Genomic DNA, 27690 nt, shown 5'->3' with positions numbered 1-27690 from the left:
GGTAAGGTACCCTGTGTGTAGCACAGATCTGTTTAAATTGCTTATGAGGTTCAAATCAGATAACAGGCTGCATAAAAACTGACATCCATAATGATATTAACAAACTATCTGTAATGAAGGGATCTGAACAGTTTGTAAAAAGGCAAACAAAATCTTGCAAAATTGTGAGAGCGACACTACGTAGTGATGTAAAAAGAACTGATGTTCCTTTGAGAACTTGTCCATGTGGATTCTATTATTGGAGCATACATGCCATCTGCGTGCGAGATTCTTTTGGTGGTCGGTGTCTGTTCGGGCCGCACCTGCACCCTAGGTTTCCTTGTATCCCACTCACCCAAATGTGTGATGGGTGGAGTGGGCCCAAATGTCCCTCATTTCCTTCTTGCCTCCTGTGGCAAGGAGACTGAACCCCAGCAGTGTCTGCCTGCTTTTCTGGGCTACTGTTAATTAGTGCAATCTTCTGGATGCCGTATTGGTGAAGGAGTTGAGTGACAGTTGTGTCCTTTATGCCCTGGCATGGAGGCTGGGGGTGTGTGAGGCGATCTAGGGTGTAGGTGTGGCTCCAACGGGCGCACACATCTGATTTCACACATGGACATGTGGCATCTGTGCGGACAGCAAGCCTCAGAGGGTCACATTGACTGACTGAACAGCAGGTTAACCGTTCTTTAGTGGCTTCCAGATAAACTTCCCCTCCCTCTCCACTGCTGCTGCAGTGTCGTGACATTAATAAACATTGAGTCTCACTGTTGGTAATGTGCTGAAACACACCACCAGCTGTTACTCGTCCTCTGTTTTTAGAGAAAACTGCTCACGTTTATAGCTCTTGATTAACTTAAGTCAGCCATCTACAAAACACTTCATTATAACCCAGTGTACTGGAACACTTTATGCAGCATGCAGTTGCGTGCTGCTAAAACCAGTATTCGTTCATATGCCTGGCACAGCATTCCCAGGCTCTGCAGTATATTAAAAACCCTTCCGTTAGATCTGTACTATTAGAGCACGTGAAGCTTACCTCTTGTTTTCAGTAGCCCCACACTCATTTATAATTACAAAGGTTAAAGAAACATAGAAGAACCTTAGCTGAATGTTGTACCTGGTGTCATTTGAAGGTTTCCCTTTCCATGCTGTTGCAGAATGAAGTCCTGTAACTGTGTATAACATAGGGCTTGATAGTTACATTAAGATGGTTAATTATGGAACATAGATCTATGTCAATTGATGTAAAATCTGTGGGATTTCTCTCCTCTCCCATAGGCTATGGAGCAGAAGCTGAAGGAGGCTGAGGAAATGCATATAATGTTACAGCTGGAGTGTGAGAAGTACAAGGCAGTCCTTGCAGAGACGGTAGGGAACCATGTCACTGTCACCCAATGACACTGCAAACTGCCAGTCTTTCTATCATGAAATTAACTAAAATTCTGTGTTAGGAGGGGATTTTACAAAGACTACAGAGTAGTGTGGAAGAGGAGGAGGGCAAATGGAAAATAAAAATTGAAGAGTCACAGAAGGAACTTAGACAGGTATTTATAAAGATCTGTGTCCTGAGCCTTTTTTCATTTCTTTTGGATGTTTTGTGTGTGGTTCAGACTAACACTAGAATATTTTGCAAACCTCATTTGTTAGGTGACTTCCTAGCCACTGTTTATATGTAACATTAAATCAGTCTGTAATCAGTGTAATAAAATACCCAGTGTATCTGACTGTAACATCAAGGGCTGGCCTTGCTGCATTGTGATACTATATGTAAGATCATCCCTGTTTTGGAGAGAGACCTCTACACACTTACGGCATTACAAAGTGCCTTAGATTTATGGGACAGTTCCTTATAGTAGTAAGAACAAAGAAAATAAATATTTTTGTCTTTTATCCCAAAGGAACTCAAATTATTTTACAAAGTACATGTACAACTGTAGTGAACTCCTTTCTTTCACTGCTGCTGCGATGCAGCTGTTTCTGGGGTGGCACTGTTTAATAGTGCACAGAAACATGGCATAGCTGATAGGACAGGAAGCTGAGAGTGCTGTAACTAACAAATTCCAAGTGTCCTACTGACGTGTCCTAGAATCTCAATTCTTCTGCCCCAGTAAATCACTGTCCGTACTTCTTTCAGTCTTCTATTTTCTCACTGGCAGTTGGTATTATGAAGACAATGATCCATCAGTGTATACAGAGCCGGGTGGCTGTGTCAAGGTTTAGCTACAGTCAATTCATAACCATTTCTCTGAAGCTGTTAAAACATGACTGAAAAATCAGCTGCGAGTTTCTTTCCTTTAGAAAAGGATCCATTTATAGCACGAGCAGCAGAAAAGAGGCTTGTAACTCTTACATGCTTCCGTCCCTACCCCAGAATTAAAAAAGGTCAAACCAATTTTTCAAAAAGAAATTCTTTCTAAACTACTTCTAGGCTGAGAATTTGAAATCCAGGTTATCAACCTGGAGCAAATGTGTAGAGCTGAATTATAAGCCTCTTGTTTAAGAGATTTGTAGCAGGCTGAGGTGTCTTTAACTGTAGATGCAGTACCATCTGCTGTCATGATACAGATTTTTAAGATGGCCAACTCTGCTGGGTTTAGCTATTTCTAGTTATGAATGGACACCATCTTCCCCATCAAGCAAACATGAAGGACATTTGCCTTAGTATGAATAATAGAGGCCTGGTTTAGTACTTGTCTAATGAGTCTTTTGTTTGGGATTGAAATATCTCAGGCAGAGAATTCCTTGTATTGTGATGAGGGGGGGGGTGGTATGTGAGAGAGTGGGAGGGAAGGCCCCTTAATATACCCAAGACTTGGACTATTTTACAAAATGTTTAGCAAGATTCTGTTTTTAGATGAATTACTGTGGCTCTGATAGATCTCTGATAAACTTAAATTGTGTTTTCATCTGTATTGAAAACTGCAGATGCACTCTTCAGTCGGTTCATTGGAGCATGAAATAGAGAGATTAAAGGAAGAAATCAAAGAAGCTGAAACTGTATGTTTAAATACTTTATCCCTTTGAAGCTTTCCGTTCGATAATATCTAAAACTTAAGTCGCTTCTTAAATTTGAAACCTTTTTGGGAACTATTTTGCGCAAGTAGAACAGTTTTGTATTGTCGATTTTTAAACTGCGTTGCAGATTCAGCTCTAAAACCTTTTGGCAAAGATTTTGAAAAAGTGGGTGCCTGAAGTTTGGCTCCTAAGACTAGATTTAGGTGCTTCCATAAATGGCCCAATTTCCATAAGTGTTCAAGTTAGTGGGAGCTACTGGGTGCTCCCCACTTGCAGAAATGAGGTCTCTTCTGGAGGCTTCTAACTCTAGTCTTGATAGCCGAACTTCAGGCAAACATTTTTTTTAGAAGTTTTTATGTTCAAAGTTCAAATAAATCTTAGGCAAAACTGAATTTAAATGGCCAACCTGTGCCAGCTGCAAGGTTTGAGAAGATAAATTAATTATTTTATATTCAACAGTAATGTTGAAGGGGAAAAAAAACAATGAAAGGAAGCCATTGGAAACTATATGTTAACTCTTTTTTTTTTGTTTTGTTTCTAGCTTAAAAGAGAGAGAGAACATTTGGAAAGTGAACTAGAAAAGGCAGAAACAGAGCGATCCACTTATGTTTCAGAAGTCAGAGAGGTAACCATAACTGACAAAACAACTTTCCTTTTGCTTTTCTATGGTAATCAGTCAGCTGGCATAATGATAGAACCTTTAACTATCAGAGTTGAGTTGGTGCTTGTGACTTTTGGGTAGATGGACACACTAATAACAGAGCAGAAGACAAACAGGCTTCCTAAGGAGACATGTCCTAAAAACTCTAAACTTCATTTCAGCTCAAAGATCTGTTGACTGAGTTGCAGAAAAAACTTGATGATTCATATTCTGAAGCAGTAAGACAGAATGAAGAGTTAAATTTGGTAAGAAACATGTTCTCCAGTGGGCTCACATTACGCATATATGGAGAAACCATTCCAAATCCTGTCTGTCTGCTAACTTCTTCGGCTTTGTGTTTTTGTCCATTGCGGTATCACTTTTGTCGTATGACTTTTACAATTTATCTTTCTCTGCTCCTAATATAGCATGACTGGTTCTTTAGAAAAGTCTTAAGCCTGAAAAAGCTTATTGAAGTATGAAAATATCTGAAGGATCAGTGTTTCATGTAATGTAGACAAACAAGTGTAGCTGCATGTAGGACACTTGAATTACCAAAAATGTGTGTGCACCAATCAACCTAAGATAGAAAATCCACCTTGGGCTTTCTTCCAAAGATATCTAGAACACAAACAGTACATATAAACACGAAGGAGAAGAGTGCGAAACACCCATCATAATGTGAGTTGCAAAAGCACAGAGGAAAGAACTCTGCATCTACGAAATGGCCCAAACTTCTCTGGTTTTGTTCCCATTGCTCAGTCACTTATCGCTGCTCTGAAACAGCCGAGTGATTGTTCTGGGTACTGGCATACAAATATGCACCAGGCGGCATTTTGATTCTGGAGACTGCCTGATAACTAATGCTGCCACTGGTAGGCTTTTCAAAGTGGAGCTGGATGAACCTAGGTCTGGCCTGCTTCTCCATTTACATATTTTCCAGTGTGAAGGTTAATCCAACTTAAATACCTTTCTAACTCCCCGTCATTTCACAGGGGGCTGGCATTTGAGCTCTGAGAATGGATGATGCCTTAATATGCCTGTGTGTGACCAGAGCTTTTTGTGCCTTTCAGACCAGAATCATAGAGTTTTCTCCACACTCCTAGTCTCCATGCCTGTTTTGGGTGTTTGCTAGGATGGTAAACCCAGCATTGTAGTATCGTGCTGACCAGCCCTACATGCAAAGCTGGTCTAGATTAAGCCTTCTCAAGTTTAAAAAACCCAAACCTCCTTGAGATTAGTAGTTCTAGAAGTGAAGTGAGATTGTCGCTAGCATGCAGACGTTCTTCCAGCTCTCAGCTGTTACCTCCCCATCCTGGTGTCACCACTCTGAATATGCTGGGAGGTTTCTGATTACCTAGTGTTACAGGTACAGTGCCCTCTCTGTGGGCTTATCTGCCAGTCCTGGCTTGTAAGAACCACTTTGACAACTGCAGCCTCCTCCCTGGAGAGCAAAAATTGACTTTATTGCTGTGCAATGCCTAATGTCCGAAGGAAACAGACCTTAAAAAATGAACATTGCCTTTGTTTAAAGAAATGCACGTCTTTAACAGGGATCACTCAGGGATTCGCAGTCACAGCTCTGCCTGTCTGACCGTTTGAATATTGCTGGCAAAGTTCACCCCTCAGTCTACAGCTGTGACTGTTAAAAATCGCAGCTTCTTAGCAAGGTAGCCAAACTACAGGCCAAAGGTGCTGGCTTGGTGATGTCTGTAGGGGCGTTATCATTCCCTCACTTTCCCTGCTGCTTGTTCCTGTACAATGAGGTAGCAAACTGACTGACTGTACTCTTGCATACAAAACATACAGGAATATTCTCCCATTTGGATGGGTTTGCATCAGGCAAGAGTTTGAGGAAAGAGACAGTGAAAATCACAAGAATTCTGCATTTGGAGCACCCTAATTTGTTCTTTTTAATCCCCTGCTAGTTCCCAAGAAGAGTGAGCAATAACACCGTGTGCTGCATGACCAGCAATACACCAAAGCAGCACTTCAAGGTTTCTAGTGAACTTGCCCCTTTTGAGGATCGTGCATTAAGTGTTGCAGCCACACTCCTGGAGGAGTTGACATACATGTCAAAGAGCAATACAGATAATGAAAGGATATATTTAAAATTACAATCATTCTTTAGAAATCATTCTCCTTGACTGAAACATCTTAGTGTTCTACATAGTAAAGTCTAAACACAATGAACATTTCAATCTCTCATAGATGCTTGATAAACCATTAAACATGACATTAGCATGCTGGTGGAGTGAACATGGCTTGTAACGAGTAGGTGCTATGCTACGATGACAAAGGCACGGCAAATTTTAGTAGAGGGGGGACAGTTTGATCGGAGCTAGTAATATATTATGGCAATATCCTAAACTCTGGAAGTTTGCTGTGAATTAAGTCAAACATCAACCTTTTTTGGTATCAACTTTTCTTACTGGCAGCGTAGATTAAAGTTGAAACCATATGCTGTTGTCACACTGACTCTAACCCCTACTCTCTCTCTCTCTAGCTTTTGTTCCTTTCGTTTAACTTTATAGATTTGAATCTCTTTCTTGGCTCTCCTTGTAAATCTTGTACCACATGTTGACTAATCCCCTGGGTGTAGTAAGTGTTAGTCATTTTTGTTCCTTCTGCAATCAACGATGCACTGGATTAATCCAAGAAGGATACTAATTAAAAAAGAGCCTTACTCTGTCTTTTTATTTTACAGCTGAAAACACAGTTAAATGATACGCTAGCAAAACTTAAAATTGATCAAAGTGAGAGGCAGAAAGTAGCTGGCGACTTGCCTAAGGTAAGGGAAGCTATTTAATGGATGCAGATTAAGGTATTATAAAAGCTTGATTATATTTTTGAACCAGGCACTAATAACATCTGTAGTTCCGTTGTGCTAAAATACAGGCAGACTGTAAAATTTTGAACTGAATGTTTGCGGAGTGGGATTGTAAATTCTAGGGCCTGAAGTCTGATTTCCAGACAGTGGTACTGTATATGGCCTTGGAGAGTGGACGCACTATCTGACTAAGATACATATCTGCTTACTTGAGAGTAGAACAGGATCAGAAGGCCACTACTGAAAAGCTGTGTAGCCAGTGATTGTTCTGCTTAAAACTGTGTTCTGTTCATTAGCGTTCATGCTGATGCAAATGTAATAGATATGCACTTAACAGTAACCATTAGCAGTAATGAGTTACACTTGGTATATGCATGCCTGTTTATGGCTGGAATAGATCCTATAATGTTATAAGATCTAGAAAAGAAAAATATCTGCATGAGATCAGTGATTCTTTACCAGCAGTTGTTGCGAATGTGTTTTGCAGTAGGGATAACCTAAGATGGGTGAGAAATGCTGATGTTGCTAATCAATATATAAATTGATCTCACATGGCGAGGATCAATACTTGGATTTGAGAAAGTTTCGCTTGATGCAGCTGATGCCACCTTTCCATCACTCTCAGTCCTGGGACTGGCTGGCTGTTTGCTTTAGATCGTGTTGGTGTGTAACTTCTCCACAGAAGTTGTTGCAAAGGCCTGGGGTTACTGGAGCGCAGTGCGCTCCAACTGCCTCACTGTTGCTCCTGTTCTGCTTGGCAGATGAGATGGGGTTGCATGAGGCCGGTTGTGTCACTCTCCCACGCTGAGGGAACCCTTAGCTTCTCGTTTAGGGCAGCTTTAATGCCCTTCAGTGCTACGGGAGAAGTGCGAAAGCAGAGTTCACTAGTGCAGGGCAAGTATCAGAGGGGTAGCTGTGTTTAGTCTGGATCTTTAGATGCATCTGACGAAGTGGGTATTCACCCACGAAAGCTCATGCTCCAACACGTCTGTTAGTCTATAAGGTGCCACAGGACTCTTTGCTGCTAGTACGGGGCAGGTCCTAACCCTTATTTCCTAGGTCCACATGGATATAACACTCTTGCTCTTCCTGATTTTGCTGAAGGAGCTTTTCCAGTTGTAAGGCCAGTCTTTTAATCTTGGGAAGAGTTTTTCATATGACACGTCAGTGTGTTCCACTGACATCCTCATGTAAAGAACAGCTCATCTCAGTAACATTTCAAGTTGTGTGTGTTCTCTGTAGCTGCTCTGAGGGTTGTAGATGATTGTTTGGATTACGGTAGCCCCCACCCTGCACCAGGACCCCTCTGTGCTGAGTGCTGTACAAACAGAACAAAGAGAAGGTCCCTGCCCCAAAGAGCTTACAATTTCAGACAAGAGACAATAGATGAGGACAGACAGACAGAGGAGTTAAAGGCATCAGTGAGACCGTGTAGGTGAGCATGGACGGCAGTGGTCTCATTGCACCAGAGCCGAACTGTTAGGTTTTCTTTTGTAGGCATCATGGAACAAACGTGTTCTAAGGAGGGTTTTGAAAGACCCTGATGAAGTAGCTTTGCAGATGTTTGTAGGGAGCTTCTCCCAAGAGTGAGGAGCAGCAGCGTGGGCAAAAGGACAAAGGTGCTTGTTTGAAAATTGAATAGGTGAGTGACGGAGGCTGGAGTCCACGTCTTGATAGTGAATGATAGGCCTTGAAAACAAAGTCCACTGGCTTAGATTTGCTGTAATAGAGAAGGTAGAACCAGTGGAGGGATGTGAAGAGAGTGGTCACATGGTCAAAATGATGGGCTAGGAAATTGATCTTTGCAGGAGCATTCTGAATGGATTGCGTTTGTCGAGGTCGCAGAGACTCATGTTGAGTAATCGAGAAGAGAGCCTGGATGGGAGTTTTCGCTAAATGGATGGATAGGAAAGGCCATGTCTTAGAGATGTTATGCAGAAAAAATTGGTAAGATTTAAACCTTGCCTGGGTAGGAGAACTTAGAGATCTGAGTTGACGATGACACCCAGGTTGTGAGTCTGAGTGACGGGCAGAATAATGGTGGTGTTCCAGTGATTGAGAGGAAGAAGCAGGGAGGCCTTGGTGGGGAAGATTGAAAGCTCTGAGCTTCAGCTGACTGCCAGATATCCTTGAGGAGATATCAGACACACCAAGCTTTTAGTCTGGACAGATGAAGACGTCTTTGGTAGAGGTAGGTCTGCAAGCCAGCATTGTTGGCAGGGTGGACATTGCAATTGGAGAGAAGGGGAAAAGACTACGGCAGCTCTGCTTTCTGGGTGCAGGGTTACATTAAAAAGAGATCAGTGGCCTTATTTAAGGTGCAAGAATACCAAAGCAAGTGATGGTGCAGTAACCCTAATGTATGGGCTGACTGTGTTGATCAATTCCCACAGTAACAGCAATGAAGTCACTCCATCCTAGAGGATTTTTATTGTATTCTACATAAATGGCAGATACACGAACTGGGTTTCAGATGCTTATTCAAGTTAGTTTTCACATTAAACTATCTGCTGCTGAACTTTTTTCCTAATCTTGATGTAAGGCTGTTAAAATTCCTGACTAGCATAACTTTCACATGTAGCCAACCTGACATGCAAAATACCTGATTGAAAGAAGACCTGTCTATCTCAAGGAACAGCGTGGTCCCCTGAGTGAACGAACATACAACAGGTTTCCTCCAGAACACTTATTTCCTGTGTGTCTAACATTAGCAGGGAGACAGGTGCTTTGCTTCCCATCCTTTAATTGCTGCCTCTGTTTTTTCCCTACAGGCCCAGGAGTCACTGGCGTCTCTTGAGAGAGAAATAGGAAAAGCTGCCGGGGATGCCAACGTTATCGAGAACAGTGATGGTTGCTCAGAGCCAGTGAGTGTTTTCTTTGAGTCTGTCTCCAGGGGAAATTCAGGTCTTATGCAAAGTGTTAACTCTGAGAAATGAGCTGTAACTGCAGAACGTACAATATTCCACTGGCACTGAAATCGAGTCAGGAGATTTACCTAGCACAGAAAAATGTCAGACCTGCTTCCTCCTTGAGCTGTGTCCTCTCAATGCTCAGGATCACAAGGGTGTTTACACTTGGGTTTGGCTGGTATTTGCAGCATGACCCCCTTATCTTTCAAGTTCACCTCTGGGGGTGCGGCTAGAGGGTTGACTCACGAGCCAGGGTTTTCAAAATGGAAATAAAATTGGCGTGGTCCTTTGGGTGCAGGCAGGTGGGAAGAGTTTTAACAGCACTTCTCCCTCATGAAGGGACACTTAAAAACAATCTTCCTGTAACTAAATAAGCTTCAAACATTAAGCATTTGATGGGAACTCTGAAGCATGTAATTCCACATGGAGACTGGCAGCTTGTCCCTGCCTCAGTATTGCAACACGCATGCTTAACCCCTTCAGTCAGAGCCGTATGAACCACAGGGAGGAGCACATCAGCCCACTGGAAGTGTCTTAGTCCCACTTTAGCCGATGCCGGGGCACTGGGAGCACGATGACCCTGGACCGGTGTGGCAGCAGAATCTCGTTGGTCTGCATTTCAGTAAGCAGTGATCCGGAGAATCCCTTTGCGCTGCAGTGTGGCAGCTTTCTGGAGTGTGGGGCTATTTTGCGATTCTTGTCATCAAAATGTTACAGCTGAAGTATTTTGGCAGCTACAGAGTTGGACAACCAACATCAAGCTGTGAATGTCCGTGAGGGCCTGACTTGGTTAAACATCTTGGATGTCTATCATAAGCCCACACATACCATGTTTGTGCACGCAAATTGGGCTAAAAAGCTAAACCATGTTAGGGGAGGTCTACTTCAGCTTGTGACATTGTCAAAGGGTGGAAGAAATGTCATAAACCAGACCCTCACCAGAATGTGCGTCTATGTAGCACGAATTTGCATACAATGCGGTCGCAGCCATGGATCTCAAATTTAATTACTTTCATTGAAATTCATTTTAACGCGGTCTCCACTATAATGTGGTCCTCGTGTTAACGTGGTACCATGCATGGATCCCAAATCCCACGTTCTAGCGAGGGTCCAGTGTGTTTGGAGGGAGGGAGCTGCCAATGTTGATGGGACAAGCAATTTCAATTGACTCCATTTTGCTACTGAAGGTAAAAGTGACTTTAGAAGCCTAATGGAGCAGAGTTATCCACAGAGCACTATAGAACAATCCTTACTCTGCAGTCATTAGACTCAATGAATGACAGAGTAGAAAGCAATCAATCATTGACACTACTTGACTGTTGCATCACAAGCTACGGAGCGCGCAGCCAAAGACACATCTGGTCCCATGAAGCTATTTAAGCTTCAGAACTGGGAAGTTCCCTTATGATACAGAGAGTTTTCAAACATACAGAGATGTCAAGCGCAAAGGTCAGGAGATTCAGTCATGTTCCACGCAGAGGCCATCACTGCCAGCTGCACTGAGGCAGGATCCTCTTTGCTCCGTCAGTTCTGAATTATGATTGCTGAACTAAAAAGGAAACTACACTTGAACCATTGCACATTTAAACTCATTGCTTTAGTGTTAACACCTGGCTTACCCGGATGGCTTCAAAGACACCTCACTGAGCACTAGGGACATGCCAGGTCTGAATTCACAGAGAGGAGCTGTGTGAGTTCTAATAGCACACAGACATCTGGACACTTTCTTACCTAGCGAGTACACTCCTTTGAAAGCACAGTTGCAGTCTTACCCATTTCTAATCTCTGAATCCTAACGTAAAACCCCACTGCAGCACTAAATACTTGAATGCCCCGTGTAGTCTGTGACTGGGGCTTACTGTCTGTCTGGACAGGAAGATGAGAGTGGCAGGCATAAGTAGGATGGGAGTGTTCTTCGGCTCCTTTTCCAACATGTTTTTATTGGAGGGCTTTTTAGAGAGTGTACAAAGGGCAAATACTGCTTCCCCACCTGCCCAGGGATAGCTGAGTACAGGGGAGCTGGTGGCGGCCGACTGTGGGAAGCTTGCAGCGAGGGAGTGGTTGGCACAGATTCCCTCCTCTTCACCAGCTGCAGAGGAGAGAATGATGGCGGATGCACCAGTCAGAATCTTTTTTTCCTCGTGGTGGAAAATTATGAGAATTATGGGGAAGACACAGCAGCAAGTGTATTGCAGCCCTGAAATTGTAACTGTGGCTGCATCGGGCTGAGCCCACGTCTAAGTGAGGGAATTGGGATTTGGCCCCAAGAGGTATGAATAAAACAAGAGTTATAGCCAGTCCCCATTAGTGAAACGAAATTATACAACGAATATGAAAGGAAGAGACGCAGACAGAATTAGAGTGAGGGAGGAGAGCTCTCAGCTGGAGGAGAAGAGGTGTAAGAGTGAATAAAAAACAGCATTTACCTATTACCATAAGAGAGGAGCAGTCCCAGTTCATTGTTGTGTAATCCATATGTTGTGCTCTCATATGCAGCTGTCAGTTAATTGTGGCTCATTAGTTTGCTAGACTGCAATTCAAACTTGCAATCATACTTGTTAATCCATGTTAAACACTTGACATAGTGCTGAGATTCAGCATACACTGATTTTAATTCTTATTTATAGTGGCTACTTTATTTAATGTAGATTCCCAGTTATTTTTACCGTAGAGAAACATGTTTGCAGATCTCTTACTGTGCAAACGTAGCTCTCACGTTCTTACCAACCTACATGTCTTAGACGAGCAGGGGCACCAAGACAGAGCTGGGAGGTTTGATTTTAGTGTCCTTCATTGATTTTTGATGCATCCAATCATACTCTTAGCCCAATGAGATACATATTTTTTTCCATGATCACTTTTTGCCTTTTAAGATGACTCATGTTTTGGACAAACCATTCACTAAAGCTGTATATTTTAAGACTTGATTATTACAAAAATCTTACCTTTCAGTAGATTATCTAGTGGTGGTTGAACTAGTTCTGATAACATAGGATGAGGACCTCTTGGAAACCATATCTTAATATTCAACACCTCTAAAAGTGGTTCTGTCTGATCTTTTAATTGTAATTTTTCCATAACTAATAGGGTGGGTTTTTCAGAAGTACTAACCATTAACGTAACTCTGTTCCCACTCAAGTTAATGGCAAAATTGCTAATGATATGATGAGAACAGAGTTAAGCTAATGCTGGACACTTTTTTGAAAATTTCACTCAAAGTGCCTTTCTGTATTCCAGTTAAGTATTGCAATAATTGCAGTCGCTGAGGTCAGGTTTTTTTAAACTTGTGGATACTTGCAAATGAAAGCTCCGCCAGTGTCTTCCAGCTTCAGAGTTTACTGAACCGAGTGAAAATAGTAACATGTAAGGTTTTTTGGTAGGATGAGCTTATGTGGAATCGTCTGGTGAAAGTAATAAATATTTGCAGTCTAAATAGGGGTTTATATCATGTTTGGTTCTAATTTTACCTGAGCAAGTTTGACTTCTGGAATCCAGAATAAATGGACAGTGAAGTTGCATGTCATCTATTTATGCAAAATATGAATTTTGGATAAATAGTGCTGACACTATTTTGATTGCATCAGGAGAGTGACCTCTTTTTAGATCTTATTAGATTTTATAGTCCTCTATCAGATGTCGGTTTGAGAACCTTATTAACTTTATATCCAATTGTTTTAGAATGAAGTGAGTGCAGCGAAGTGCACCAAAGGGGTAGAGAGTCAGTCCATAGATTCTACCTAGGGCTGGGCTAAGAACCACCCGTGGAGGCAGAGGGAGTGTGAGCAGCCAGCCAGCAGCTGGCTCAGCAGGCGTTCAGAACCGGAATCGGAGTGCTCTCTCCTCCAGCAGTGATGAATCTGTGCTGCTGATACTAGGCCAGCTTTCTGCTCTTGGGACTAGAACTGTGCTCCGTCTCCAGCGAATAGGAGCTGGAGCTTTGTGCCTCAGGGTATGACCACCATTAAATGCTGCTAATAACAAGATTAATTTGGAAACCAAACTGTTTATAAAATGCATTGGTGCCTTGTACGCCAGCTTATGGGGAATGGTAGAGGGCCATCACCTCATGTAAACTAGATAACCATTTCCTCTGCCCCTCCCAACCATCACTATCAGCAGGTCGATTAGAATTACACATGTACATCACTCCTCCAGGCCGCCAGCCGGGTCCACAGTTGGATACAGACGGACTTGCCTCACTCAAGGGAGCTGCTGCTATCATTCTGTCAGATTGCTGCGTTCTGGCTCCCCTTGCTAACCATGCTATCTCCGCCCCCAATATACATGCCTCATGGGGTGCGTCCTGTACTCTGATCAGATATTCAGTGAGACCTGCTGGTTATTTGGTGCTAAGCTGCCAACAGTCCGACACTGACACATTGTGGCTACCCCACTGCACGTGTAAGTCCCGAATCAATGGGCCCTTCACTTTCTCCAGTGTTCTCTGTGTGGAGATACCCCTGTTTGTTGTCATTGTTGCACGGTGTATACCGGTGCGTAAGAAGGCGTCATTTTGGATTGAGAATCTAGTTCTGGTCTCTCAGTAATTTGACTGTAAATGAGCTATTAATGATTCTTCGTTCCCATTTCAGGAATTGACTGAAAAAAGACTAAACCTGGCAGTGACTCTAAGCCAAGATGTAGGACACCTCAAGAAGCTGGTTGTGTCAATAAGCCAAATGCTCTCAAAGGGAAAAGAACACTATCAGCTAGTAGGTAGGAAATGGATATTTTAGCTGTAACCTGGGGTATGTCCACATTGCAGCAAGACACCCACAGCCAGCCCATGTCAGCTAAATCAGGCTCGTGGGGCTATAAAATTGTAGTGTAGCTCCGTGGTCTCCAAACTTTTTTGATCGCGCACCCCTATCAGGAAAAATTTTTTGAGCACGCACCCCCAATATATGTAGATTTATTTATGTATAAATTATATTTATGTACTAATATATTATGTACATCATAAAACATACAAAAAATAGAAATTAAAAAAGGATGAGATAAAGATGAAATAAACTATTTAAATTTTTGTATAGTATTAATGATACAAAAACCCTTTTTGCTCTCTCAAAAAATAATTTGTGATTAATATTTCTTAGTGAGAGCAATGTGATTGAATATGCTTCATTATTTCTGAAAATCTTGGTTTAACGCTTTGTGATACAGCGATTCGAAGGTCTGGATTAGGGTTAGGGTGTAGGAAGGGGCTCAGGGTGTCAGGAGGAGGCTCAGAGGTGGGACAGGCAGGAGGTGCAAAGCACTTACTTGGGGCAGCTCCTCTTTGGTGCAGGGGGTGTGCAGGTGGCTCTGTGCAGTGTGGCACTGCCCCCATGGCCGTGATTCTGGGAACCATGATTCTGGGAGGTGCCCTCTCACCCCCCTCCAGCAGGCAGGGCCACCCAGAACACAGGGGCTTTAGGGGCTGCAGGGCCCTCAGCTAAGGGGCCTGGCCTGCAGCTCTAAAGCCCCTTTCGTAATGCGGCCCTGCGAGTATGGGCTGGAGGACTCAGGAGGAGCAGGGGCAGCTGCACAGCCACGGGCTGGAGGACTCAGGGCCACATTCCGAAAAGGGCTTTAGAGCTGCTAGGCCAGAGCCTTGGGGCCCCGTTAGCCCAGGGCCCTGCAGCCCCTAAAGCCCCTGCATTCCGGGTGGCCCTGCCTGCGGGAGGGCGGGGCAGCTTCCCCATTTCCTTGTTCCCTCCCTCCTCCGGCTGCTCTCTCCCCCTCCCCCCACAAAAGCTTATGCTCAGACAAATTTGTTAGTCTCTAAGGTGCCACAAGGACTCCTGTTCTCTTTCCGGATACAGACTAACACGGCTGCTACTCTGAAACCTAGAAGTTAGAGAGATGGAGGACTGCAAAGGCCGCAGGCTGAATGGAAAGAGCTACTACAGCAGACTAAACAGAGTTTGAGGTTCAGTTTATAAGAATTAGCCATTAGTTTTTAGGTCATGAACACAGAGGAGGTTCAGTGAAGTTAGTGTCTGAGCTGTCCCACCCTTGTATTTAGAACAGGTACTTTCTTCCTCCTCCTCTTAGTATCCACTCTTTTATCTCAATGGCTTCTGTCTTCTGAGGGATCAGGAAGCTCAAGTTTCTTCAGAGCTGCTTTGTACCTTGGGTAACAAGGCATTATAAACAATGGAATGATGATCACTTTTTGCTATCATCCTCCCAACCCACTGGGCTTTAGCATCCATACTGTCCTGGACTTTACCACCAAGGTGACCACTAGCCTAGTTTTTGGGATGACCCACTCAACTAATGTTTGCTGTACATGAATTTCTTTGAGCAGTAATTATTTGTAAACTCCTTGGCTTAAGTGGATTTTTTTTCTCTCTTGCAGAATGAAGTCACAGGGGAATCATTAATTTGAGGATTGCAGAAGGCATTGTATTATATTTTGCCAAATTAAAGCCTTATTTATGTTTTCACCCTTTCTACTTCGTCAAACACTGAACAGAGTTTTGTCTTTTCTAATTCTTGTTAGACTACTGATTTAAAGAAGAAAAACTCTGTAGACACCTCCAGAATTTAGTTTTATAATATAAATTGTTTGGATAATTAGACCTCTACATTCCTGGAGATACGGTAAATGTATAATCTTTTATCTTTTATTTTGCTCAGTAAAACTTGTTCAGAAAAATCCAGCGGGGAAATGACGACAACAACAGAATAAATATAACATTTTAATACTGATGTTGTACACTGTTTTACTTAGATACATTTTGGGAGTAGCTCTCTCTGACTTCAGCCTCAAGTAAACACTCCTTTTTTGGTTGCTAATGTAATCGGTTTTTGTAATGGTGTCAGCGATTAAAGGGATGCTTATTATTCAGAAAGTGCTTCTGTTTTTCTTGACTTATTGGCATTGCCAGGAAAGCTCCATGCCTTCCTCCCTGAAGGAATAGCACCAGGCTATATTTGAGTGCTGGGTACAAGGCCCAGTCTGTTTCCGTCAGAGGTCTTCTCCAAATAGACAATGCAACACAAACTGGGAGACTTATGAATGTAACCCTGCAAATCCGCGGGTATCCACTTTGTCCATGGATATCTGTGTACCGTTTCTGCAGATAATGGCACGGATGTGGATATAAAGAGCCGGGCGGGAGGCTGTGAGAAACCGCGTTGTGGATCCTCCACCTGCCCTGGTCAGTGTGTCTGGGGGGGCAGGGACACTGGGAGAGGGGCTGCTTGGGCCCCATGCCCAGGGCAGGTGGAGGGTCCGCCGTGGCTCCCCACAGCTGCCAGCACGGCTCTCCCCGACCTGGCTCCAGCCAGACGGGGCAGCTCGGAGCGGCAGACCGGCAATGGTAAGAGCCAGGTGGGCAGCAATGGGGAGCTGCAGTGGAGCCTCCACTTTCCCTAGGCAGGGGGCCTGGGCAGTTCCACAGGTCTCCCCTTGGCCAGGCCAGCATGGAACCTAGCTGGGGAGTTGCGGGGAGCCGTGGCAGAACATCCACCTGCCTATGGTGTGGAGGAGGGAGAGCTCAGAGCTGCCCTGGCCGTGTACCCGCCCCCCAGGCTGCCCGTCCAGCCGAGGGCAGGTGGAGGGTCCGTGACTCTGTGCAGGATCCCCACAGCTGCCCACGTGGCTCTCTCCACCTGGGCTCCAGCGGGACGATGGGCTGAACAGCCCCCAGGGTAGAGCCCTGCAAATCCGCAGACAAGTTTTGCAGATTTGTGTATCCGCACAGGGATCTACTTACGAAAGTTTTTTCTCTGACTGTCTCGGGCAGGGGGGAATGATGATGTTTTTAAAAATAAATTCTTATCTCTGTTCATAAGAACAGCCATACTGGGTCAGACAGAAAGTCCATCTAGCCCAGTATCCTGTCTTCCGGCAGTGGCCAATGCCAGGTGCCCCAGGAGGATTGAACAGAGTAGGTAATCATCAAGTGATCCATCCCCTGTCGCCCATTCCCAGCTTCTGGCAAACAGAGGCTAGGGACACCATCCCTGCCCATCCTGGCTAATAGACATTAATGGACATATCCTCCATGAATTTATCTAGTTCTTTTTTGAACCCTGTTATGGTCTTGGCCTTCACAACGTCCTCTGGCAAGAAGTTCCACAGGTTGACTATGCATTGTGTGAAGAAATACTTCCTCTTGTTTGTTTTTAAACCTGCTTTCTATTAGGGTAAGTTATTCACTTAAAGTTGCAGGAAAATAGCATGGGATGATTGGTGGGTGGGAAGGGAGCCTACCAGAGAATGTGACAGTCTATTTCACAGAACTCTGTAAATGTTCTGTTCAGATGGATTGTGTTCATTGGGGATGTTGGCTTAAAATGTGTAATTAAGAGTCTCTGTGTGGTAAAGTTTTTAGTCAGTAAATGGGTTTGCTGCCCCTTCCCCTTGCTCTCTTGCTCTGGGAGTGACGGAAGTGATTTCAACAAAATGGCTACCTTAAGTGCCAAGTTCAAATGTTAGTTGTGATTTAAAGTTCAATTATTGCTTCAGTTCGTTCATAGTGACATGCTTAGAACTCTTACGGTATGTCTGCACTGCAGCTGGGAGTGTCATTTCCAGTGCGAGTAGGCAAACTCGTGTAGCAGTGGACGTAGTGGCGGTGGGCAGAATCCAAGCTTGCCCCGCTCCCCTGGGTCTGAGCTGCTGCCAGTGCCTCAGTGTCCATGCTGCTGTTTTCAGCAAGCCAGCAGGAGTCTCTCAACCTGGGCTGGGAATCGCACCCACCTCCTGCAGAACCCCCCCCCCCCCCCCGGTCTGCTGGGCTGAGCACAGCATGCACGTTCCCCTACAAGTCCAGCCTTCTAGGAGCCTGAACACGGCCAGTGCATAGGGCAGCTCATAAACATCTGAAATCTGAACTTCTGGCGGAAGGAAGAATGTGCTGGTATTTGACCAATAAAGGACTTCAGTGGGAGCTTCTCCACCAAGCAGATCCGGCAATAGCCTGCGTGGGATAAGAAAGTTGTTCTGTCTGTAGCGATGGGGAATGGAGAAATCCTTCCTTTGCTATACATGGAGATTAGATGGGCCCTTTGCCCTTTCATGGGCTTCTATTTTTTTTAAAAGAGCATGTCTATATGAATCCAGTAGTGCAGGTGGGCATAGGTAGCCTCGTGAACAGTCGTAATGGACCAGGAGCATCTCACTTCGCTTAATTTCCAATAGCACCTCCTAATATTATAATCCGCAAGAAGATGAATAAAGCATTTGGGAACTGATGTGATTTAATCATGGAAGCTTGAAATGGGTCAGCGAAGTTTAGCCTGACAGAGCTTTGCACTCTTCTTTCACTGGCCATGTGGGATTGTTTCCTGAGGTTCATTTGCTGGTACTTCCTCCAGTCTAGTGCGACAGAAATTGGAGTTTCTCACATGGGGTCATTGTTTTCCTGCTGCTTGTATATTAGCTGCAAGTCCTGTCCTGAAATGCCCTAGCAAAACCATTCAGGACAGCGTGCTGAATCACAGTGTTGGTAGAAAACTCATCTGTCTCAGGGTTGGGGGCTTGGTTTACTGACTACGCTTAGCATGCCTTTTGAAACCTCCCCTGTTCCTTGGAAATGCCTTACTTCATTGCCTGCAAGATGGAAATCTGCAATGGAAGGGGGTGGGACGGGGACTTATAAAGTCAATCCTAATTTTAAAAAATCACCTTTTGATCTTGATAAAAATAGCCCTCTTCCAAGGGTGTGGGTGTCAATGGAACTGAAAATAAGGTAAGTGCAAGACCAGGAAAAACCTCTTGATTAATGCAACTGTTTGCAAGCCTTTTATGCTGGATTCCCCCTCCCCCCCACTTCTGACAGCTCGTCCCCTCGTGTCTTTGACATAGCTTATGGCATCTCGCATGCTCTTCATGGAGTCTGAGCTCTTCTTTGATCTGACGCATTTGCGCTGCACTTCTCTTCCAGCGGCCTGATTCTGTCTCCAGCAGCACAAACAGGTTGCTAACTCCGTACTCCTGCCTTCTCCACTAAAGGTCTTAAGGCTTATTGGAGGGCAGCAGGGAGCAAAATCCTCCTCCCCCTCTTGTCCTTTTAGCAGGGGATCACGTTTTCTAGGGCTCTGCTCCTGCAATGGGACCCATGCATTAAGCTCCTTCCCTAGTCTATTCATTTCCCTTCCCCATCATGTTGGGTGTAGGCCAAGCAGAAAGACGAGAGTTCAGAAGGGCTGTTTTCCTCCTTTAATCTCCGCTGATTCTCCCCCCCACCCCCCGCAGCTGCTACAAACTTCATTTCCCCCTGTTTCAAGTGGGGGTAGCTGGGATGGGGGAGTGGGGTCTCAGAGCCTCCATCACCTGCAATGCTGGTTGAATGGCAGTACATGCAGCTACATCTGCGGAGTCTCCTGCAGGAGTGTTCATCGCACAGGCTGAAAACCACTGGCTTAACCTACTTCAAATGCATGCTAGTGGCTTTGCTCCAAGCCTGTCAGAATGAGAGAAGAGGGAGGTGACTGAACAGGCATGAGAATCGCAGACACTGAGTGGAACTGATGTGTGGCTTTGCCCACCCACTCAGAGCCCATTCCTTCTGTCGAGGATGCAGTGTTCTGGAGTAGACCCTTCCAAAGCCTGCCTTGATCCTGCCTCCTGGCTAGTTGGAGCTCAGCTAGCTTCTTCGCTGAGCTCAGCAATGGCCAAGGGTGGGCATCGCGCAATGGGAAAAGAGGGCCAGGTGAGGTCACGGCCAGTATCCCAAAATGCTTGTGCTGCAGATGGACTGAAAGTCCCTTGGTTACAGAGGAAAAACACTTCAAAGCACTAATGCCATTTAGTTACTGATTTGATGTACTGATATCTATAAGAAATTAGCTTCTGGAGAAGCACAAGGGGTTGGAAAACTGCATGGGACGCATGGTAACAATTTCAAGCAGTCTGGTGGTCTCCTTCGTAGGCTGCTGGGCGCACACAGAACTGGAGATGACTCTGGGTACAGCGCTGCAGAAGGCAGGGAGGAATTGCAGCACCATTAATCTGCCATTCAAAGTGAAAGTGTGGTCAGGCTACCAATCACTGAGGGCTGTATTACATTCTCCATTAAATCACCTATCTCAGGTCCTTGCTTTAGGAAGCGCACAGTTCCTTGCTCATCCCAGCTGGTAAAAACAGCTGGCATTTCCAAGAGACTTTGTTTTAGCATCAGGGCAGACACATGGTTTGTAAAGATACCAGCTCGCCAGTCCCTCCCAACCAGCCAAGCCAGCGTCTCAGTTTAAAGGGTCCTGAATCCTGTCATTCCCTTTGCTGGGTCTCTCCATGTCTGAAAACCCAGTTTTCTCTAGAGAGTCTGTTCTGGGACAAGAGGCTGGTCAGTCCATAGCAGCCGGCTTCTTATCACAATTTGAGGAGGAGCTGTTTGCTTGTGTCTTGTTTCTCCGTGATTAAAACTGGATGTATCTGTTAATCTTGGGGAGCTCACAAAATAGAGGCTAAATCCAGGTGCTCATTTTAGGATTAAGGTTTTACACTAAACTTAAACTACATCTCATTGGCTGGGGATCCTATCGGGCATCTCTGTGGAAACAACTTCATGAAGGAGAAGAACAGGAAGCCACCAGTAACTGCTATTTCTTGACCCTTGGCTTTATGTATTTGTGTTGTCAGGCCATGTGCCTGGTCAAAATTGAGGCTGCTTGGGCTGGTCCTCTTCCTGCAGTAATGCAGGCTTGGTGGTTTTGGATTTTTCATGAGATGTTCTTGCAGGTCTCATTGTTTCATTTCCCCTCTGCTTGGGAATCAAGAATCGATGTAGAAGCATCTTTGTTCCTTGTAGCTAATTGCTTGGGAAGGCTCGAGAGGGCTGTACTGTTTGGAATTGGATACGACTCAGAAGAGTTCATTGTAATTGTTCATCGCTTAAATTGAGCACTGAGAGAGCACCTGCTGATGTACAGTCGTGCCTGAGGGATCTTCAACTAGAGGGACATGAGATGTCATGAGTCCTTCTGTTTTGGAGAACTAGCCCTCCATTCCTAACCTTGCGTATTCAATTTTTAAGCTAATTCTGGATAGAATTTGGTGGCTGGTAGGCGTCATCACCTAAATTTGAAATTCTAATTTGGGGCCTGGGCAGTAAAACCTAAAACACCTGCCCTGGGCTGTAGGGACCATTGGAGGTAATATTAAAAATAAAATTCTATCCAAAGGCCTTACTGAGCCTTACCACATCTTCCCCCTGCTTTTCCCAACCTACCACCATTGCAGCATGCTTCTCTAGACTGAGTTTCAGCCAGCTTGCTGTCATCCATGCCCTGGCTTCTATCAACCCCGGGTATAATGCATTCAATAGCACTGAATGGATCAGACCTAAGAAGAACTGGGTGGTCACAAGTATCAGAGGGGTAGCCGTGTTAGTCTGAATCTGTAAAAGCAGCAGAGAATCTTGTGGCACCTTATAGACTAACAGACGTTTTGGATCATGAGCTTTCATGGGTGAATACCCACTTCGTCAGATGAATGTAGTGGAAATTTCCAGTATGCTAGCAAGCAGCAGCTAGAGATAACGAGGTTAGTTCAATCAGGGAGGATGAGGCCCTGTTCTAGCAGTTGAGGTGTGAAAACCAAGGGAGGAGAAACTGGTTTTGTAGTTGGCAAGCCATTCACAGTCTTTGTTTAATCCTGAGCTGATGGTGTCAAATTTGCAGATGAACTGAAGCTCAGCAGTTTCTCTTTGAAGTCTGGTCCTGAAGTTTTTTTGCTGCAGGATGGCCACCTTTAAGGTCTGCTATATGTGTGGCCAGGGAGGTTGAAGTGTTCTCCTACAGGTTTTTGTATATTGCCATTCCTAATATCTGATTTGTGTCCATTATCCTTTTCCGTAGAGACTGTCCAGTTTGGCCGATGTACATAGCAGAGGGGCATTGCTGGCATATGATGGCGTATATTACATTGGTGGACGTGCAGGTGAATGAACGGTGATGGTGTGGCTGATCTGGTTAGGTCCTGTGATGGTGTCGCTGGTGTAGATATGTGGGCAGAGTTGGCATCGAGGTTTGTTGCATGGATTGGTTCCTGAGCTAGAGTTACTATGGTGCGGTGTGCAGTTACTGGTGAGAATATGCTTCAGGTTGGCAGGTTGTCTGTGGGCGAGGACTGGCCTGCCACCCAAGGCCTGTGAAAGTGTGGGATCATTGTCCAGGATGGGTTGTAGATCCTGATGATGCGTTGGAGGGGTTTTAGCTGGGACTGTATGTGATGGCCAGTGGAGTCCTGTTGGTTTCTTTCTTGGGTTTGTCTTGCAGTAGGAGGCTTCTGGGTACACGTCTGGCTCTGTTGATCTGTTTCCTTATTTCCTCGTGCGGGTATTGTAGTTTTGAGAATGCTTGGTGGAGATTTTGTAGGTGTTGGTCTCTGTCTGAGGGGTTAGAGCAGATGCGGTTGTACCTCAGTGCTTGGCTGTAGACAATGGATCGTGTGATGTGCCCGGATGGAAGCTGGAGGCATGAAGGTAGGCATAGCGGTCGGTAGGTTTTCGATATAGGGTGGTGTTAATGTGACCATCACTTATTTGCACCGTGGTGTCTAGGAAGTGGACCTCCCGTGTAGATTGGTCCAGGCTGAGGTTGATGGTGGGGTGGAAGCTGTTGAAATCGTGGTGGAATTTTTCCAGAGTCTCCTTCCCATGGGTCCAGATGATGAAGATGTCATCAATGTAGCGTAGGTAGAGAAGGGGCGTGAGTGGACGAGAGCTGAGGAAGCGTTGTTCCAGGTCAGCCATAAAAATATTGGCATATTGTGGGGCCATGCGGGTGCCCATAGCGGTGCCACTGATCTGGAGATATATATTGTCATCAAATTTGAAATAGTTGTGTGTGAGAGGCAGGTGATATATATGCTAGCAGAAGTAGAGATAGGAGGTTAGGTTCATCAGGGGAGGATGAGGCGCCTGTTCTAGCGGTTAAGGTGTGAAAACCAGGTGAGGAGAAACTTGGTTCTGTAGGTTGGCAGCCATTCACAGTCTTGTTCAACCCTGAGCTGATGGTGTCCAAATTTGCAGATGAATTTGAAGCTCAGGCAGTTTCTCTTTGAAGTCTGGTTCTCTGAGTTTTTTTGCTGCAGGATGGCCTACCTTTAGGTCTGCTTATTATCGTCTCTCTGCTGAGGCTGTGTATGGCATTACGTTCTGCATGACTTAGGTTATGAGACAAGCGATGTTGTTTTTCCACGATCTCTGCCTGTGCACGTCGGCGGAAGCATTCAATGTATAGGTCCAGACTGTCATTTCAACCCTCAGGAGGAGTCCATGTGGAGTTCACTGGGTGGTCACAGTGTACTGTAAGCAATTTAGGCTATGTAGCTGGAGCACTTAGTCTGTTCCTTCGCTAGAGGGAGACAGTGACTAATGGATACTTAGACACTTTTGTTGCTAATAACCCAATGTGAATGTTCAATCACAGAAGATGGCTTTTAATTGAAAGGCCAGAATTACTCTCCTGGGATGCCTTGTGCTGTGAGCTATATGCATATTTATGCTATATATGTATGACTCATTTCTGCTGAAATCTTCTAAAAAGCATAGCCTGTGGCAGACATCTGCCATGGAGAGTTTCAGGGTGAATGGTTAAAGTTTGGCAAATTTATAAGCGACTGAAACCAGGGTCTTACAATACAAACTATTAGGCTACCTTAACTCTAGGCAGTGCCTATAATTAAGGATCTGTGACTTCCAGTGGCTTCCATAACACAGGGGTTAGCCCAGATGCTGTGGGGGGATCCTTATGCAGCTCCCCAGCTGTCATTGCTGGCAGGGCCTCCCCTGCAGCTCTCAGCTCCGCAGGGTGGTGGGGGAACCCCCCAGCTCCAGCCCCACAGCATGTTGGGGAAACCCCCCAGCTATTCCATCTACTCCAGATTCCACAGGAATAATCTGGTCCCCACCAAAGGGAGGATGTGGCAATAGAGGATTCAAGGAAGGCAAGTTTGGGTGGACCCCTGGATCTGCCAGCTACGGAGGCACAAATCACTTACCATGCCTACCCTATCAAGAGGGACTCCTTTCAGATTGCTGGCAGCACTGGCGCCAACTTTGTGATTTCCGGGGGGGTGCTTGACCTCCTGCTCTGCCCCAGGTCCTGTCCCCCAATCCACCCCAGGCCTTGCCCCCTATTCCATCCCTTCCCCTGAGCCCATACCTCCACCCTGCTTCTTCCCGCCCTACCCCACCTCATCCCACCCCATTCTGCCCCCTCCCCTGAGTATGCCCCACCTCCACTCCTCACCCTTCTCCCCAGTGCATCCTGCATGCCATTGAATAGTGATCACTGGTGGACGAGAGGCACTGAGGGAGATGGGAAGGAGTTGATTGGGGGGGCTGCTGGTGAGTACTGAGCTCGCTATTTTTTTTTCTGTGGGTGCCCAGCCCTGGAGCACCCATGGAGTTGGCGTCTATGGCTGGCAGACTCCACAGTTTTTTCTACAGCCTGGGATAAATCTATGACATATAAATTAGTCCTAGTAATCAGAAAGAAAAATGCCAAGAAACCACTTCAACCCCTCCTAGGCCATCACCAATTTTCCAGAAACTACCCTTGAATGTCCTTCAACTGTGGTGGAACATCTGTGAGGACAGGCACTGCAGACTTGACTCTATCTTGGTTTTATAGTACTCGAAGTCAGGACCTGAAAGTCTTTACAAAGCATGAAATACAAGTTCAGGGTGGAACCCGTCTTCAGAGTTCTCCACTTATCTCTGGTCACAAAAATTCATACAAAACATTTTCAATGGAAAAAAATGACCTTTTGTGAAAAATGAGTTTTTTTGCAAAAAAAAGTGTAGTTCAAAGAAAAAAAAAATCAAGTTTTGACTAAGTGAAAGTGTATGAGTGTTTAGTTTCCCTCATTTCTTTCTCCTTTCCCTCACTTTTCAGTGATTTAAAATGGAACAAGTATTCCTGGTGGAATTCTGGGCCAAAAAATTAAAAATTCTGCACACAATATTTTAAAATTCTGCATATTTTATTTGTCAAAATAATACACTATAGTTACTCTGGTTTCAATTATTTTGGTACTTTATTTATATTACAATGCAGTGGATGGAGAACGGGAGTGGGGAGCATTGGAAGAAATCTCCAAGGTTCTTGCCTAATAGTAATATAGCTAGGTTTGACCCTTAGGGTACGTCTACACTACGGGATTATTCTGATTTTACATAAACCGGTTTTGTAAAACAGATTGTATAAAGTCGAGTGCACGCGGCCACACTAAGCACATTAATTCGGCGGTGTGTGTCCATGGTCCGAGACTAGCGTCGATTTCCGGAGCATTGCACTGTGGGTAGCTATTCTGTAGCTATCCCATAGGTCCCGCAGTCTCCCCTGCCCCTTGGAATTCTGGGTTGAGATCCCAGTGGCTGATGGGGCAAAAATCATTGTCGCGGGTGGTTCTGGGTAAATGTCATCACTCATTCCGTTCCTCTGGGAAAACAATGAGACAATCATTCGCCCCGCCCTTTTCCCTGGATTGCCTGGCGCAGATTTGGCCATAGCCCCGCACCATCCGAGCCGGTTTCAGATAAAAAAAAACTTTTTTTTTTTTTTTTTTTTTTTTTTTACTAGTCACAGTACGGTGTACTGGATGACCGCTAACAGGAGGCCCGTTACTGCAGCGCTACACAGCAGCATTCATTTGATGTTGGCCATGAGGAGCCAGAGTACGATTATTGCTTCTGTACTGCTCTGCGCTGCCATTGTAATTGCGCAGAGGATGACGGCTGTATCGTGCCTTCTGTACTGTCTCTCATCATGCGGTGCCCTGCCTGAGCGTTGGCCAGGGTCAAATGGCAAAATTGGAGATGAGTCCCTCCCCGAGTCAATCCCTCCTTAGCTATCTAAAATAGTCAGTCCTGCCTTAGAATAATGGGCGTACTCTTACTGGAGAACAAAAGTTGTAACAGCCGAGCACAGTCGTCCCGTGTTCAGATGCCCGCAGAAATTGGTGCGATGAGCTGCGCATGCCATCATGGGGCCCTGCCGAACAACCCCACCCGTTGCTTCCCTCCTCCCAAGCTTCCTGCAGCCTCCCATGGCAGTGTCCCCATCCATTTGCTGTCTCATGAAGTTTACCTTAAAGAATTGCTTAGAAATAAGAAACACGCTGAGGGTGTTTTAGGTGGAGATAAAATGACGGGCGGAGGCAGCCTCCCTGGCTGCTTATGACAAGGTCCAGGCAGGACATTAAGCGGTGGGGGGAAGGAGCCCATTATCCCACTGCGTATGTCAGTCCAGGCAGTACAGAATCTTTTTTCTTACACAGCGAAAGGGAGGCGCGGTGATCGGAGCTCAAGCCCCCCCAGTTGCTAAGGGATGAGGACGTTACCAGCGTTTCTTCACCATCTACTGGCGACATGACCTTCGGCAATCATTCCTATTTCTTTACTCAGCGGCCCCCAGCCAGCTCACCTGAGCCATCAGGAGCTACTTACGGGCCTGATGAACAAGGACGGCTAGCAGTCCTAATGAACCATCCCCCTCCGGGAGGGGAGAGGAGCGGATACCTGCTCTTCACTGCCACAGCATCATGTCCACCAGCCAGCATCGAGTCAGACATAGGCTGACATGAAAGAAGCTCAGAAACAATTTCGGTTTTCCTTTTCTTTCAGCGGGGGGGGGAGGAAGTAATTGTCGAGCTTAGTTACCCCCCCCCATGCCAACCACGCCCAGACAAGGTGCTTCACCCTACAGGCACTGAGCGGAGCTCAGTCACCAGCAATGTGATATTATTGCAGAGACGGCTTGGACTGGGGCGGATAGCGTGATCCTCTACCCCCTCCATGGAGCCGTCCATTTTTGATTTCTTTGCGCTTTGTCGCGTTACGCCTTGTTACGCCGCGAGCACTGTGTAGCCTAGCGACGATTTTTTTGTTGAAATGCCCTTTAGGATTTGTCTTCGTGTAACGAGCTTTCGATAGAACAGATTTGCTCAAACCCACCACAGCGATCAGACTCCAGTACTCTCCCGATGCGTCATGCTGCAGGCCTGTTTTGGATTTGGGACTGCATGGCCCACCCATGCCTTGAAATGCAGAGCTCCAGCGCTGGCAAACACGGAAATGCAAATTCACAAGTCGCGGGGCTTTCGTGTTTTACTGCCACGCCATCCAAGCTTCAGCATCGCTGTCCAGACGTGGGTCCACCAGTGGTGCATGCCGGCTTGATCGCCCGAGAGGGCAATACCGTCGACTTGTCGGCCACACTAACCCTAATCCGATATGGTAATACCGATTTTAGCGCTACTCCTCTCGTTGGGGAGGAGTACAGAAACCGATTTAAAGAGCCCTTTATATCAATATAAAGGACCTCGTAGTGTGGACAGGTACAGCGTTAAATTGGTTTAACGCTGCTAA

At 45.4% G+C, this 27690-nt stretch overlaps 1 protein-coding gene across 5 annotated transcripts in view; it reads left to right on the top strand.

Annotated features, from left to right (window-relative positions):
• The window catches only part of KTN1 (kinectin 1), a 111947-nt gene extending 96140 nt beyond the window's left edge, over window positions 1-15807 (top strand). For all 5 annotated transcript variants that reach the window (XM_075065783.1, XM_075065782.1, XM_075065784.1 and 2 more), the window contains 9 exons: window positions 1261-1350; window positions 1434-1526; window positions 2908-2979; window positions 3539-3622; window positions 3820-3903; window positions 6345-6428; window positions 9239-9331; window positions 13969-14092; window positions 15720-15807. In XM_075065783.1, the coding sequence (XP_074921884.1) occupies window positions 1261-1350; window positions 1434-1526; window positions 2908-2979; window positions 3539-3622; window positions 3820-3903; window positions 6345-6428; window positions 9239-9331; window positions 13969-14092; window positions 15720-15724 (729 nt within the window). In that variant the 3' untranslated portion in view covers window positions 15725-15807. The remainder of the gene's footprint in view (window positions 1-1260; window positions 1351-1433; window positions 1527-2907; window positions 2980-3538; window positions 3623-3819; window positions 3904-6344; window positions 6429-9238; window positions 9332-13968; window positions 14093-15719) is intronic.
• The last annotated feature ends 11883 nt before the right edge of the window (window positions 15808-27690 follow it).

Source organism: Chelonoidis abingdonii, chromosome 4 (assembly GCF_003597395.2).
Source record: "Chelonoidis abingdonii isolate Lonesome George chromosome 4, CheloAbing_2.0, whole genome shotgun sequence".
Lineage (NCBI taxonomy): Eukaryota > Metazoa > Chordata > Testudines > Testudinidae > Chelonoidis > Chelonoidis abingdonii.
This window is presented reverse-complemented; position numbering and strand designations above follow the sequence as displayed.